We start from the raw sequence: 14,163 nt of genomic DNA on the forward strand, positions 1-14,163 counted from the left end.
TGCATTGTGGGGCCGCGTCCGCCCGCTTGCCCCATAGCAACGCGGCCTGCGCGGCTGCGGGCGCCGCCGCACCGGGAGCGGCCCGTGGGTGCCGGGAGTGCCGTGACCGGGCCCTGGGCACCGGGGAGCGGCCCGTGGGCGCCGGGAGTGCCGTGACCGGGCCCTGGGCACCGGGGAGCGGCCCGTGGGCGCCGGGAGTGCCGTGACCGGGCCCTGGGTACCGGGGAGCGGCCCGTGGGCACTGTGTCCGGGCCGCGTAGGGCTTAGAGGAGGCCCCGGCCAGGTGTGAAGCATCCTCCTGCAGCGGGAGGCCGCCGGCCTCAGCGAGGGGCGCAGCGCCGCGTCCCGGCTGCGGGGTACTTGCTGAAGTGCATGTGCGGCACGTCATAGCTGAAACCAAGCGTTATCTCCTGCAGGTTTTTGTGAAAATAGGTATCCGGGCCGAGAGAGGCCTCCTCAGGGAGGGGAAAAACCACAAGGTAAATGCAGCCTTATTAGACACAAGTATTTATGAAGAAAGACATTGGAACCCAGGCTGCTCTAATTCTAGTTTTTTAAAAAACACTTGAAGGGGCAAAATTATATGATGAATGTTGCATATAGAGAATAGCTGTGGCTGTGTTGACACAAGGACACAGGTGAAGGAAGGAAGATTTGAAGCTGGCAGAGAGATCTCTCGTTAGACTGACTGCTATGGTTTGTTCTAATAGAAAAAGGCAAACTTTAGAATAAGAGAATTATCTTAACTCTATTACCTGAGAATTTAAAGATACCGTTCTAAAAGTAATAGTTACTTGTTATGATGGTTTTAATGATACATATCTTTTAAAACAATTTTCCTGGCTCATATAAAGAACTAACAAAGTCTAACTATGTGAAGTAGTGTAATTTAATATAGTTCATAGGTAAGCCCTAGTTTTTTGTGACTAATCACAGCCTATTGTTTATTTCAAAGGCAGCAATTAAGTTGGCACTCTTTTGAACTTGTAAACTTTATTACTATGTATATTTTATGTTTTTTACGATATGTATAAAACCACTGAGATAATATTTGGAATGTTAAATGTTTCACAGGAAAATGATGGAAAATGTGCATCTGGCTCCTGAGGCTGACGAAGATGATCTTTATTCTGGCTACAATGACTATAATCCCACATTTGACACAGAGGTAAAAATATACATAGGAGTTTAACTTTGAAGTACAAGATAAGAACATGTGGATACAGTAATGCACAAGTGTGCTACTGCTTTGAAGTAAAATTTTCTTTATTTAGCAAGAAGTATGCAAGGCTTCACCAGAATATTTTTAATAGGGTTGTTTTGTTGTTTGTTGGGTTTTTTTAATAGTTTTCTGTTCCAATTAAAGACTTGCGTGCATCTCATGGCTGATGTAGTATTCTTTAATGGTTAGAATTTATGAAGTGAAAAATCCTGGTTATTTGAAGGCTGTATTCACATTCAGGCACATTTAATATGGTGCTTCTGTGGCAGCGTGCAGTGCGAAGTTTTCTGACAAAATAAGCTACTTTATTGATCAGTAGTTTATTGAACTCTTACAGTGCTGCAGCTGAAGGAGGTAACAGTGGAGTCCTGCAGGTCTCTGTGCAAATCCATAGAGCATCTGGGATAACTTAGGTTAACTCTGCAGATCACTTTCTGCTAACTGCTGATGTAGTGGAGTTAGAAGAACAGTGTTGCAAGACTCAGGATCTTGTGTGAAATCCCAGTGCCAAATTCATGGAGTTGCAGTGTGACCTCAGAGACATGAGATACCTTAATGTATTGGTGTGACAGACATTAATGTTGAAATTCAGAGACAGTGCTAATTTTGAGCTTTTGGACATAAATGAAATTTCATGTTATATTTTACCACTAAAGCTGTGGTTCCTCAGTGTATTTTTATTTTTTAAGACAGCAAGTGTTTACATTTCCTACTCTGAAACACCAAAAAAAGATTATTTATTGTGAGTAAAACCTGCCATTCAGTTATTTTCAAGTAAAATATTTTTTGGAAAATAATGGGTTTTTTTACCTATCCGCTTTCAGTAGTTGTAAGGTTCTGGAATCGTGGCTTTGGATGTTGTGGTTTTAAGAGGGTTGCTAATTTTATTTTATCTTTTCTAGGATTTAGAAAATGATGTTGCTTTTCAAGAGGCAGCAAGAACAAGTAGTCATGGTAGAAGACCCCCTGTAAGTATCTTTTAAAATACATTGCAATAGTATAGACCTTTTATGGAGTCCTAAATAAAATGAGATAAAACAGTGTTTAAGAGAAAAATTATATATTATGAAAGGAATTTGTTTAATGTTCTTTACATAGAATTATTTACTCTGACATACAAGGTTGAGATATATACTAGACAGTGGGATTTAGAAAACCATGTATTATTTTTCTGGTAAATTTTTTTCTCCATAGTAATGCAATTATGTTAATTTTCTTATTTTCATTTAGCTGTGACTTAATCTTATATCCATTTTCAAAACTGAATATAAAGTTAGCACCTGCACTTTAAAAGTATGTACAATGTGGCTAAAGAACAGCTGAAACTGTCTGATTAATGTTACTACTTTGCCAGACTAATCTGGCTCTACACTGGTAATATTTTCTATAATAATTGAGGGATTGTTTCTATGAATCCACTATAGAAATTATATAGAAGGACTGATAATTAACACATATGGTTGTTAATTGGTGGGAGCTTTTGTTGGTTTTTGTGGGTTGTTTTTTTTCCCCACCCAGGTGACAGCCAAAATCCCTGGTACATCAGCTTCAAGACCTTTAGCTACTGCAGTAGGGGTATGTTTTTGTTCTGTTGCATTCTTAATGAAAAGGATGTATTTAACAAAAAATAAGTTTGCCATTTAAACTGTAAATTTCTGTGCTTTTTTTAAAAGGTCTGACAGAAATAGAATAATAGAATCATAGAACTGTAAAGGTTGGGAGGGACCTTAAAGATCATCAGGTTCCAACCTCCCTGCTGTGAGCAGGGACACCTCACACTAGACCAGGCTGCACAAAACCCCATCCAACCTGGCCTTGAACATCTCCAGGGAGGGGGCTTCCACAACCTCCCTGGGCAAACTATTCCAGCACCTTACTACACTCATGGTGAAGAATTTCTTCTGATGTCTAACCTAAATCTCCTCTCTCTCAGTTTAAAACCATTACCCCTTGTCCTATCACTATCTTCTCTGATGAAAAGCCCCTCCCCAGCTTTCCAGTAACCCCTTCAAGTACTGGAAGGTGTTATAAAGTCTCCCCAGAGCCTTCTCTTCTCCAGGCTGAACAGCCCCAACTCTCTCAGCCTGTCCATTTAAAAACAAATTGTGAGTTTGTGCTAACTGAACCTCAACTGGAGCTCAGGTCTGCCAGGCACTGACAGTGTTAGATATGAACAACATAAATGGGAATTTTGCTATGAACTTCTGTAAGAATTAGATAAACTCCTAAAACTCAGTGTTGAGAAGGCTGTACATATCCTTTACAGATGTCTAATGCTATGTGAATCCTAGTTTCAAACAACTGATTTATGTTTTTATAGTCAAAGGCAACTTTAACTTCATCTATGGGAAGACCAATGACAGGAGCTATACAGGTAAAAGTTTCAATGTTTACATTTGTTATTGATTTGGATCAGTGAAGTTTTCTGCTAAGTGTTTGGGTTTGATACAAGTATTTAAAAATTCATTGAAGTAATAGAAATTATTACACTTTTAATTTGTCCTTTTTTTAAAATACAATTTTATTTGAGCACGGGCTTGGAGGTAAGACAGATGTGCAATAAGTGCTTTTTAACACTTATTAAGATGCAGTAAATATTTTTTCATTTTAATAGGCAACAGGTGGATTCTGATTTTCATGTTTTTCTTATGCACTTAACACACTACTAAGAATATGCTGCATCACCACCCTTAAGTATATTGACTTAATGTTAAATATATCTATAGCCATTTTATTATTTTGTGTCAGCCAGGTGAGAAACAGGAGTTAACATGGAGCATCAAGAGTAGGGCTGCTCCCTAAGGGAAGGCAAGCCAGGACCCTAGAGGGAAATTGCATGGCCAGCAGTGCAGGGACCTCATTAGCCAGGACCCAGTCCCCCAGTACCTGAGCAAGGCAAGTAGAATCCACCTAGAAATGGTGGTCATGTCCACACAAACGTGGAGAACATAAGGCCATGTCATGGTGATGAGACAGGTCCAAGGATAAGCTAAAATGTTAATGTATAGGCCAAGGTTAAGAACAATGATACTGGCCAGGTCGATAGTGCCAAAGCAAGGCTAAAATCAGTCCAGGAGGTCATTCCACAGGATGAAATCTGGATCAAGGAACTCTGTAGCCAGGCATAGCTTTAGCTGATGTGGAAACCAGCAGTCCTCCAACAAAGCTCAGGCAAGGGCTGAGGGACCAGGGTTGAGCTTAAAGCTCCTGAACCTTGGTTAGAGTGTGTGGCTGAAGGCCCCTGGTGAAGTCTGGTCAGGATTATTAAGGTTTATTTGTGTACTCAGTGTCTTGACAGGAAAGTTGCTAAGCTGGCATGGGGTTGGGTCAGAAATTCTTGTGCTAGGAGGCATTGTACGGTTACATACAATGTATGAGGTACAAATACAAAGAAATACTGTAGTTTATTTGTGCTTCTCTTGCTTTAGATAAAGTAAAACATTCTGATCCATGATATCAGGATTCTCTTTATTGTCAATAAAAAATTTAAAAAGCAACTGAGTTCTGAAGCAATGTGACAGTAAGCTAGAGTACATTACAGAACTCAAGACCAACAACTCTTAAGAGTTTTCTAAAAATAAAAGATGTTTGAAGGTAAGTATTCTGAATACATATAAAATTCACACAAAATAATAAGTGTTCCATTGTGTCAGTTATAGTTTCACAGAGTGTGTGGGGTTGGAAGGGACCTCTGATCATCTAGTCCAACCACCCCTGCTGGAGCAGGAAATCCTGATCGTGTTTGTTCCTCTGCTTTGTAGGTAGTTACAGAGTCACAGATCATTGGTTTGGAAAGGACAGACTTCACAGATCATCTGGTCCAACCTTTCTTGACAAAAGCCCAGTCTTGACAAGGCAGCCCAGCAAGCTGTCCAGCTGAATCTTAAAAGTGTCCAATGTTGGGGAATCCACTACATCCTCAGAGAGATTATTCCAATGGCTGACTGCTCTCAGTGAAAAATTTTTCTCCTGTGTCCAGTCAGAACCTCTCCAGGAGCAACATGTACCCCTTGCCCCTTGTCTTTTCCATGTGACTCCTTGTGAACAGGGAGTCTCCATCTTTAAATACTGGAACATGGTGAAAAGGTCTCCTCTAAGCCCTCTTTTCTCAAGGCTGAACAAATCCGTATTATACGATGTGTAAATATTTGAGAAATAAAAACATTTTTAAAAACACTCACTTTACTGAAGTGGTAACAAGTGATTTTTGTATTTAAAGATTTTGTTATATATAGCTAATGTCTGTACTGTCCACTGTTTTTTCTATTTTTTTAGGAAGATTATTTTAATATGTCTTCTTTTTTTATTTAAGGATGGGGTTAGTCGACCAATGACAGCAGTGCATGCTGCAGGTTACACCAAGGCAGCTACGAGAGGTATGGTTTGTAGAAATCACCAGCTGTCAGAAGGATGTGTTATTTTACAGTTTTCAGTACTTTGTTAATTTTGCAGGTTCTTCATTTGATCCTATTGGTCAAGCAAGAGGTCCTGCTCCACCTCTGGAAATGAAGAATTCAGACAGGTTTGTTCAGTTTTGCATCAAACTATTTCAAAGCATTAACAGCAACAGAAAAAACAACCATAGGTAGAGCTTAAAAACATTCAGAGTTCAAAACCCTTGAGGGGCCGAACTCAACTTTGTGGAATAATGCCAGAAACATTTCTTTGTGTGGCTAGCTGACTTGCCAGAACAGTTGCACTGACTTTTAGGAATGTCTGATTTCGGTGATTTCTGGTTCTGACTGTAGCTTAGCAAACTGGACATAGGTTTTGCCACACAAATGCTGTAATACTTTTAATAGAATTGTGAAGAATTGTGGAAGAGTCTGTGACAGGCAAGGACCACCATAATTCATGCAGCTCTTTAGGAAGGACTTAGGGAAATTTTGCCTGCTGTTTTTCTCTGTTCACTGTGACCTTAGCACTTGAGGTAAAACAGGTTGTGAAGGTTGTGTAGGCTGGTGTGAATGTTTGGGAGTACACTGAGAGCAAGTCAGTTGTGACATGTGATAATACATCACTGTGTTGTTTTATTGAGATTATCCTGTAAAAGCTTAGTGTTTGCAGTTACATTACTTGTGTTAATCCTTTTATTGTTACTTCTATTTTAGTTTAGAAGAGAAGATGAGGCAGTTGGAAAAAAAAGTGAATGAACTGGTTGAAGAAAGCTGCATTGCCAACAGCTGTGGAGACTTGAAATTGGTAATCTTCTGAATTTCACTTCGCTTTTGCTATTACATGAAGAACAATGTGAAATAATAAATGTTTCAGACTGACTTGGGTTCAAACATTTCATCTATTTATTTATCTATTTATTAATTATTTTTTTTATACTTTAAAATTTTTTTTACTTTACATCGGCTCGTGACAACTACACTAGACTATTCTGGGAGTTTCTAGGATGTTTGTGTTAGTTTCTGACAAGTCCCATTTTCCTGCAGAAGTCATCAAATTTGCCAATTCATTGTCTGTAAAACAGCCAAGTTGAATTTGTCGTTTGTCTTAAGGACTGAGAATCAAGGTGTATCTTGAGAAGACACAGCTTCACCACTAGCTACCAAATAGCTCTCTTTGAGTTCAAGTCAAGCACTGGGTATGGCCTGTGCATCCAAAGAAAATCGACGTATTATTTTCATAGTTGCTTTGAATGTATTTTTGCCATCTTGGGTGAGTAAGATTTAAGGCATTGCTAAATTCTAGTCTTCTCTTTTAAGGCTCTGGAAAAAGCAAAAGAAGCTGGAAGAAAGGAAAGAGTATTGGTGAGACAACGCGAACAAATTTCTACTCCAGAAAACATCAACTTGGACCTCACTTACTCAGTAAGTGCTTAGAAATCTTTAAAGAGTGAAAGGTGTTGGTAGCAAACCTCCTGAAGAGACGTTTCAGTGTATGCTGAGTGTGTGTATTGCAATGCTCCTAGCAGTGTACCAGATCAGATATGGTCTTACATAGGGGGTGGGGGAATTTTATGAAGACTGGATTGCAAAGGTCCATTTGTATCATCAAGTCTCTTCCCTTGCAATCTCAAGTACCAGAGAAACCAGGTAGTCAACATTAAGTGAAGAAGGATGCCCATGAGCATCTATTCCAGCTACCAATTCACATACAAAGTATGCATATCAAAATAGAAAAGATTTACACCCTATAGTTAAAAAATAGCGTAGAAAGCATAACATGCCAAGAGAAGAAAACAGGACTGAGATCAGACACTGCCTTTAATTTGAACCATAAAGTGACAGAGTATATATTAAATGAAATAGGTTATATTAGTATTCCTAAATCCTGGATCTTTAAACAGTTACCTAGATTTACCTTCTGGTTTTCAAATTTCAAATGGGGCAAACGTGGAGATACTTTGCCTGACACCAGCAGAACTTCTGTTTTGAAACAGCAGTTTGGAAAAATTCTCTCTTTGTAAACTGAGTGACCAGAGGTAGTAGGACTGTCTTCCACTTGTTGGGAGCTATAAATTTCAATTGCTAAAAATTATCCTGTATGAATGTTTTTTAATACCCTTGCGTTATAACGTTGTGTTTGCTTAGATCTAAGGCCCACTTAGTGTGACTTTTAGTGGTAGTTATTTAAGTACAAAGGTAAAAGAATTAGTAGAATAAGTAGATTTGAAGCTTGTTTTCTCTGTGTCAATATACAAGAACAAAGGAACATTAAAGATGGGAAGCTTAAAACAGGTAAAAGTAATACCTCCAAGGTAAATTAATTTGAAATTATCTATTATGAATTCAATTTCATAAATGTTGAGAGAACAACATATTTTCTTGTACATAAAATTCCATTTTTCTATAGGTTCTTTTCAATCTGGCCAGTCAGTATGCTGCTAATGAAATGTACGCTGAAGCACTGAATACTTACCAAGTTATAGTGAAGAATAAGATGTTCAGCACTGGAGGTAGGGTACATTCCAAAGTGGGTTAAAATTGGTAATTAGGCATTAAAAATTAGGACTTTCTGTGGTGTTAATTCACAGAGATCTCAGCCCTCAGGTCTGCCAGTCAGAGTGGATGACAGATACTTGTGATCTCTGACTTGGTATCACTTAATGTGATTTGGCTAAGCTAAAGATAAAGCCAAGACCATCAATTCTTCATGCAGTGCACACTGGGTTGTCTGCTTTAATACATTTTTTTTTCTCTTTTGATTCAACTTTGCCTTCTGAAAGCTTCTTTTAGTATCTTGCATATCTTGGAGACTCCTACAGTGCACTTTCTCAGAGATGCTTATTTGCAGCTGTCTTCCTGGAAAGCACTATAAATAATCTATATCTCATTCCGCAATTCACAATCAAAATCAGAGCACATCTTACACTGGTAGCTCTTTTCTAGATTTCATTACTACTTCATCTCCTCCTGATTGTAAATTCATAGGAGGCAGTTTTGTGAAGTCTTTCTTTAAAGGGTTGCTGGTTCCCTATAATGAATACAGATCTACAAAAAAGGTGTTCTAGTGTGTCACTTTGAAACAAGTTTAGAATGCTGTAACTTTGCTTTAAAAGACTGTAACTCATTGACTTCTTTTAGGCAGACTGAAGGTGAATATGGGAAATATATATTTAAAACAACGGAACTATTCAAAAGCTGTAAAATTCTACCGTATGGCTCTAGACCAGATTCCTAGTACCCACAAAGAGATGAGGTGAGTTTCTACTAGTAGACATCGTTCTGAAATACAAGTTCTGGATACAGTATAGTTTGATAGTTAAAAATATAACCTAATCCTGATTTATTTCCTTAGGATTAAAATAATGCAAAATATCGGAATTGCATTTATTAAAACTGGCCAATACGTTGATGCCATTAATTCATTTGAACATATAATGAGCGTGTCCCCAAGCCTGAAGGCAGGCTTCAACTTGATCCTGTGTTATTTTGCTCTTGGAGATGGTGAGAAAATGAAAAAAGCCTTCCAAAAACTGATTGCAGTTCCCTTGGAAGTGGATTATGATGACAAATATATTTCACCAAATGTAAGTTTGGACAAAATAATTTGTATGCTTGAATAAAATAAATTGTGTCTTTACATGCTAAATCAGGAGAAAGGCTGAGACATTTGATGCCTGAACTATACTGAGCATGTAAATAAATGTGTATTTTTGTATCTACAATAACTTTCTTTTACCATCATGAACTTAGTATGGCAGTACTGCTCAGAAGAGTAAAATAATGTCAATGTTCAGATCCTTTTTTCCTCAGAAGATACGATGTACATAAAATCCACATCACATGATTGTCTTTATAATTATTTTGTTGAAATTCATCTAGGCTGGCTTACATAGCTCGCTCACTGCTTTGTCTCCTTTATAAAAATTATAATAAAATATTTATAAGTGAAAATAAAGGGAGCAAAGCAATGAGTAAGTTAATTGATACTTTCTCTAATGAGTGCTGATAAAACTTGTAAAACTGTAATGTTATTTTGCAGAATAAAATTTTAGTTAAGGTTATGTATGCTTATTTTAGTTCATTAGACTTGTTGGAAACTGGACTTCCTTTGTACCATGAAACCAGCAGCTCATTATATTAAAACAGGAAAAAGTAATTATTAGGTTTAGGGTCCCTCTTAGAAAGATCAAGGCAAGCCCTTTATTTTGTCTAAGTAATCTTTTTTTCAGTGATACAAAGCTTCCACTTTCAGTCCTAAAGATCAAAGATGTAATTAGTTTTCAAACTAGCTGCAGCTTAAGAGTTGCTTTTGCTTCCTGTTGTCCTAGCATAAGCAAATAAAATGTAATACATGAAGCATATATAGATGAGGAAGGGCTGGCTACCCATCCATACCTGCATTAGTTATTTTAGAACTAACAGAAGTGTGTGATGGAAACCACAAGATGATCATGTGAGTTATTGTAATGAGAAGGTAGCACTTCCCTATCTGATACCTATCACATTAACTACACCTGTTAACAACCCTCATATGAGCTATGACCATATACGTCAAAAGTTAAAAGTAGTTGTAATGCCAAATTTTGGATTTTGTGGTTAGAAAACAACTTTATATTGAAGCTAGCTTTTTAAAATGTGAGAAGTAAATAACTGATGTTATAGACTAGGTAATTTGTATCAATTTATGTTTACAGTCATAATGTCTATAATTAAAATGCATGGATACTGGCATAATTTACAGTTGTTTTGTCCCCCTCCAGGATGATCCACATACAAATCTACTGATTGAAGCCATTAAAAATGACAGCTTAAGACAAATAGAACATAAGAGGTAATGTTGGAGTCTGTTTTTTCCTATCTGTGCCATGACTTGTAGCTCCTGAAAATATTGTCAGTCTTCTCATGTTCACAGCTCTTGCTATAAAAGTATCTTCATAATTCTTAAGAAAGAACATGTTTGGAAGGTCCAGGTGGTTGAGTCACTCAGTTTAAGTGTACTGTGCTGAATTAGAGTATCTACCCCAAATACTGTAGGTTATGCTGCTTTAAACTTGCAGCATTGAGTATTTTAAAAAAAAGAACTACAGTGCAGTGAAAGAAAACCAGAAAAAAGGAAAGGGTTTTTCAAGATACAGCGCAGCAGCAGTAGCAGGGAAGGGTTGGATTGACTTCTAAGATGTCCTGAGTGCAGGAAGAAGCAAGAACAAGATTTGGTTATTTTCTGTATATATGTATTCAAAATGGTGACATGTTTGTGTCTTGGGTTTTGTGTTGTTGTTTTTTTTCCTTAGGAAATCCATGGCAGAGGAATACATCATGACAGCTGCTAAACTCATTGCACCTGTAATTGAGACATCTTTTGCAGTGGGCTATGACTGGTAAGACTCAAGTGAGGCTTCTTTTTGTGTAAACTATATGGCAATCCCTCATGCTGGTTCTGAAACCAGATTAACAACATAAAAAGCCTGGGAAACAGTTTGTTGTGCATCTCAAACATAGTGCCTAGGCTCTTTTCCGTTTGTCTCCATAATGCTCTGGAGAAGAACAAAACAAAGTATTAGAGTCTATTCTGTGTTAAAAATTAATTTCATTGTATCATTGAAACTCAACTCTTAGTTACATATTTTGAAACATTCTGTGTTGGCACAAAAAGAGCTTCTTAAACTTGAATTCAATTTGAAAGTTCAATAACTTTTTAAAGTTTTGACAGACAAATACAATACAGAAAGCAGTGCTTGCCACTCTGAGTTTGAAGGTAGCATAGTGAAGACTTGGGGTGCCTAAGAAGTTTTCAATATTCCATAGAGTCGTGACATAAAACATTGGAATCCAGATATTATAAATGAACTGCAAATAAACCTAATAATGTTTGTAAATGTATATCTAATCTACTATTTCTTAAACATGCATACTAGTTTACCATTTTGTCTTTTGTATCCAATTTAATCTTCAATTTACAGCTTAGCTTTTGCTTTCTGTGGTATTTTCTGTAGCAGGATACCATTCTCTAAACCTAAATAAAATAGACATACTTTCTACAAAGACAATATAAAAATTATTAGTATACTTTTAAATATTTTTAACTAGTTTTTAGTTTTCTATTGTAAAGACTTAATTTGTTATTTTTAGTATTTTTAATAATGTTGGAAAATAACATATACACAAATCAATGTTTATCTGCTGCTGCATCACAAGTAACAAATGTGTTCAATGTTTGGGAAGTCAAGAAGTTTGATGAAAACAGAGAACTTTACCTTTTTGGGGGAGGGGGGGAAGGTAGGGACAGTTAGGATTATTTTCAAGTTTTGCAGGTCCTATCATTATAATTTACTAATGAAGCTGTTTATACCATGAAATAATCTCTCATACAGACATGTTTAGTCTATGAGATGGTGTTTAGCAGTTTAATAACTATTATAATCTTATAATTTCCCTTCTGTTTCCATTCTGACTTACTGGAACTTAAACAGTATATCTTGTGAAAATTAGCTTTCTGCTTTATAACCTGCTAACATGAATAAGTCAGATTTGTTTTCTCTGTATCTTGATTTTTTTTTTTTTAAGAAAACTGGAGAAGGTTGTTGGATACTCAGTTTTGTTAGTGCTATCCACAAAATACTTGCTACGAGGTAAAACACTTTCCTAGCTGTTCTGGCTAATTAACTTCTGGTGAGATATGGGGGATTGTTTTGTGTATATCAGGACAGATTTATTCTCTGTTCTTCTAGGCTGAGGTATACAAACTTAGCAGAGAAGTTTAACCAGCAGTTTCTTACTTTTGCAAACACTACACTTATTAATGAGTCCCCTGAGTATTAACTGTGCTTTTAATCAATTACTTATATTTACAGAAGTGAAGTGGGGACATTTGCACAAATGTATTTTGTTTATGACTTTCTTTCTGTTACAGGTGTGTTGAAGTAGTAAAAGCTTCCCACTATGTAGAGCTAGCCAATGACCTGGAAATAAATAAAGCCACTACTTACTTGAGGCAGCAGGACTTTAACCAGGTATAGTAACTTCATACATTATTACTTTTTAATAATGTGTTGCAAAAGCTATCTTTCTCAGCCACAGCATATTTTTCAGCAAGGGAAGGAATTATTTATGCAAACATAATAATCATATTGTTGCTAAATATAAATATAATAAAGTAAAATAATTTATAAAAACACTGGCAAGAGGTGAGTTTTATCTACATGAAATTTCTGCCAAGAAGTTACAGTGAATGCAGTTAAATTTCAAGATTAAGACACCTAAATTTAATTATCTTCACTGAGGAAAGTAATAGAAAAGATACATTATTGATACTTCCAAGTAAAATTATAGCTCATTGCTCAAAATTAATGAACTAGCAGAAGTTCAGAAGACAAGTCTACAAAAATCTTTGTGATTTTACAGTTTTTATCATGCATATGTTCCTTTTTCATTGTTTTGTTATATATTTAAATAAACAAGTGAAGTAACTTGGCTACGTTGAAATTACTTATATGTGTTCATGTAGGTAAGATCTCTCTCTGCAGCTGGCCCTCCAGTCACTCATTAGACAAATTTCTGCCAATGAATTTTATGCTGAACTGCCTTCATCACTTCCCTTGCTAATGAGTACAGCAGGCTGTTAAATGAAGCTTTCCTTTTCTATGCATAAATTGTCAAAGTAGGTGTATGAATTAGTACCACAACTTTCCATTTTTATGTTTTTGGTATTATCTTTAGGGAATATGCATCTTACGATGTTTTCTTTTAAGACAGATCTGGGGTTTTTTTCCTCTTAATTTTTTGTAGGCTGCGGGATAATTTATAATACCAGGATTTTGTAAAAATTGTCATGTAATCTTTTATTTGTCTGTGAACAAAGACGGTTTGAAATGTGAGCAATTGTAAAACAATTTTCATGTTAAGAAGAAACTCATGTATCTCCCAGGATTTGCTTAGTTTCCTTTTAATATGCACCGTTCAGTACATTCAATGATAGGAATGCTGAATAAATAAGAAGGAATGTTGCAACCCCCAAGTTTGCACGAGTGGCAAGAAGTATGAAAGTTCATATGCAGCAAAATTACAGCTGAAGCTGAATACCTCTGTCATCTTCTGAGGTCCTTCATCTTCCTGTAACTTGGAGGGAAAATGCAGAGCCATGTGCTTATCCTTCCCTTCACTTCTGGTTTCCTGAGCAGCTCTTGCTCCTCCTGTCTGTCCTGTTGTCTTCTCCTTTTGTGTAGATACAACAGTAGAGTTATCCTTTATTACACTGTGTGTCTGACTGATAGCTTTTCTGAGGTGAGGAAGATGTTTGAGAGCTTGGAAGATTTTTGGGCAAATCTGACAGCTTTATTGAGAATAGCTTTTGGTCAGTGAGAGTGTTACAGTTAGGTAAACAGTCATATGATCTCAAGAATCTACTGTTTCAATGTTAACATTTTGCAATCTCCAGTTAGTATCCAGTATAGATTAAAAAAGTAAAATCAGGTAAGATGAGATACAGAGTTAGTTGGTAATGTTACTGTGGATACTGCAATGGAGTACTGCAGTGGAGGGTGAGGG

General features: G+C 36.8%; 1 protein-coding gene across 2 annotated transcripts in view; it reads left to right on the forward strand.

Annotated features, from left to right (window-relative positions):
- The window catches only part of IFT88 (intraflagellar transport 88), a 43,365-nt gene continuing 29,202 nt past the window's right edge, over positions 1 to 14,163 (forward strand). Inside the window, exons 1-16 of one of the 2 annotated variants that reach the window (XM_051626441.1) lie at positions 1 to 283; positions 417 to 479; positions 1,075 to 1,168; positions 2,125 to 2,190; positions 2,741 to 2,797; positions 3,543 to 3,596; positions 5,535 to 5,598; positions 5,675 to 5,744; positions 6,334 to 6,424; positions 6,937 to 7,041; positions 8,027 to 8,129; positions 8,758 to 8,872; positions 8,972 to 9,203; positions 10,380 to 10,450; positions 10,911 to 10,997; positions 12,530 to 12,629. In XM_051626441.1, coding sequence (XP_051482401.1) covers positions 1,079 to 1,168; positions 2,125 to 2,190; positions 2,741 to 2,797; positions 3,543 to 3,596; positions 5,535 to 5,598; positions 5,675 to 5,744; positions 6,334 to 6,424; positions 6,937 to 7,041; positions 8,027 to 8,129; positions 8,758 to 8,872; positions 8,972 to 9,203; positions 10,380 to 10,450; positions 10,911 to 10,997; positions 12,530 to 12,629 — 1,305 coding nt within the window. In that variant the 5' untranslated portion in view covers positions 1 to 283; positions 417 to 479; positions 1,075 to 1,078. Of the gene's footprint in view, positions 480 to 1,074; positions 1,169 to 2,124; positions 2,191 to 2,740; positions 2,798 to 3,542; positions 3,597 to 5,534; positions 5,599 to 5,674; positions 5,745 to 6,333; positions 6,425 to 6,936; positions 7,042 to 8,026; positions 8,130 to 8,757; positions 8,873 to 8,971; positions 9,204 to 10,379; positions 10,451 to 10,910; positions 10,998 to 12,529; positions 12,630 to 14,163 lie in introns of both variants that reach the window. The other variant, XM_051626432.1, reaches the window with a different exon arrangement.

The sequence above is a fragment of the Apus apus genome, chromosome 1 (assembly GCF_020740795.1).
Source record: "Apus apus isolate bApuApu2 chromosome 1, bApuApu2.pri.cur, whole genome shotgun sequence".
Classification (NCBI taxonomy): domain Eukaryota; kingdom Metazoa; phylum Chordata; class Aves; order Apodiformes; family Apodidae; genus Apus; species Apus apus.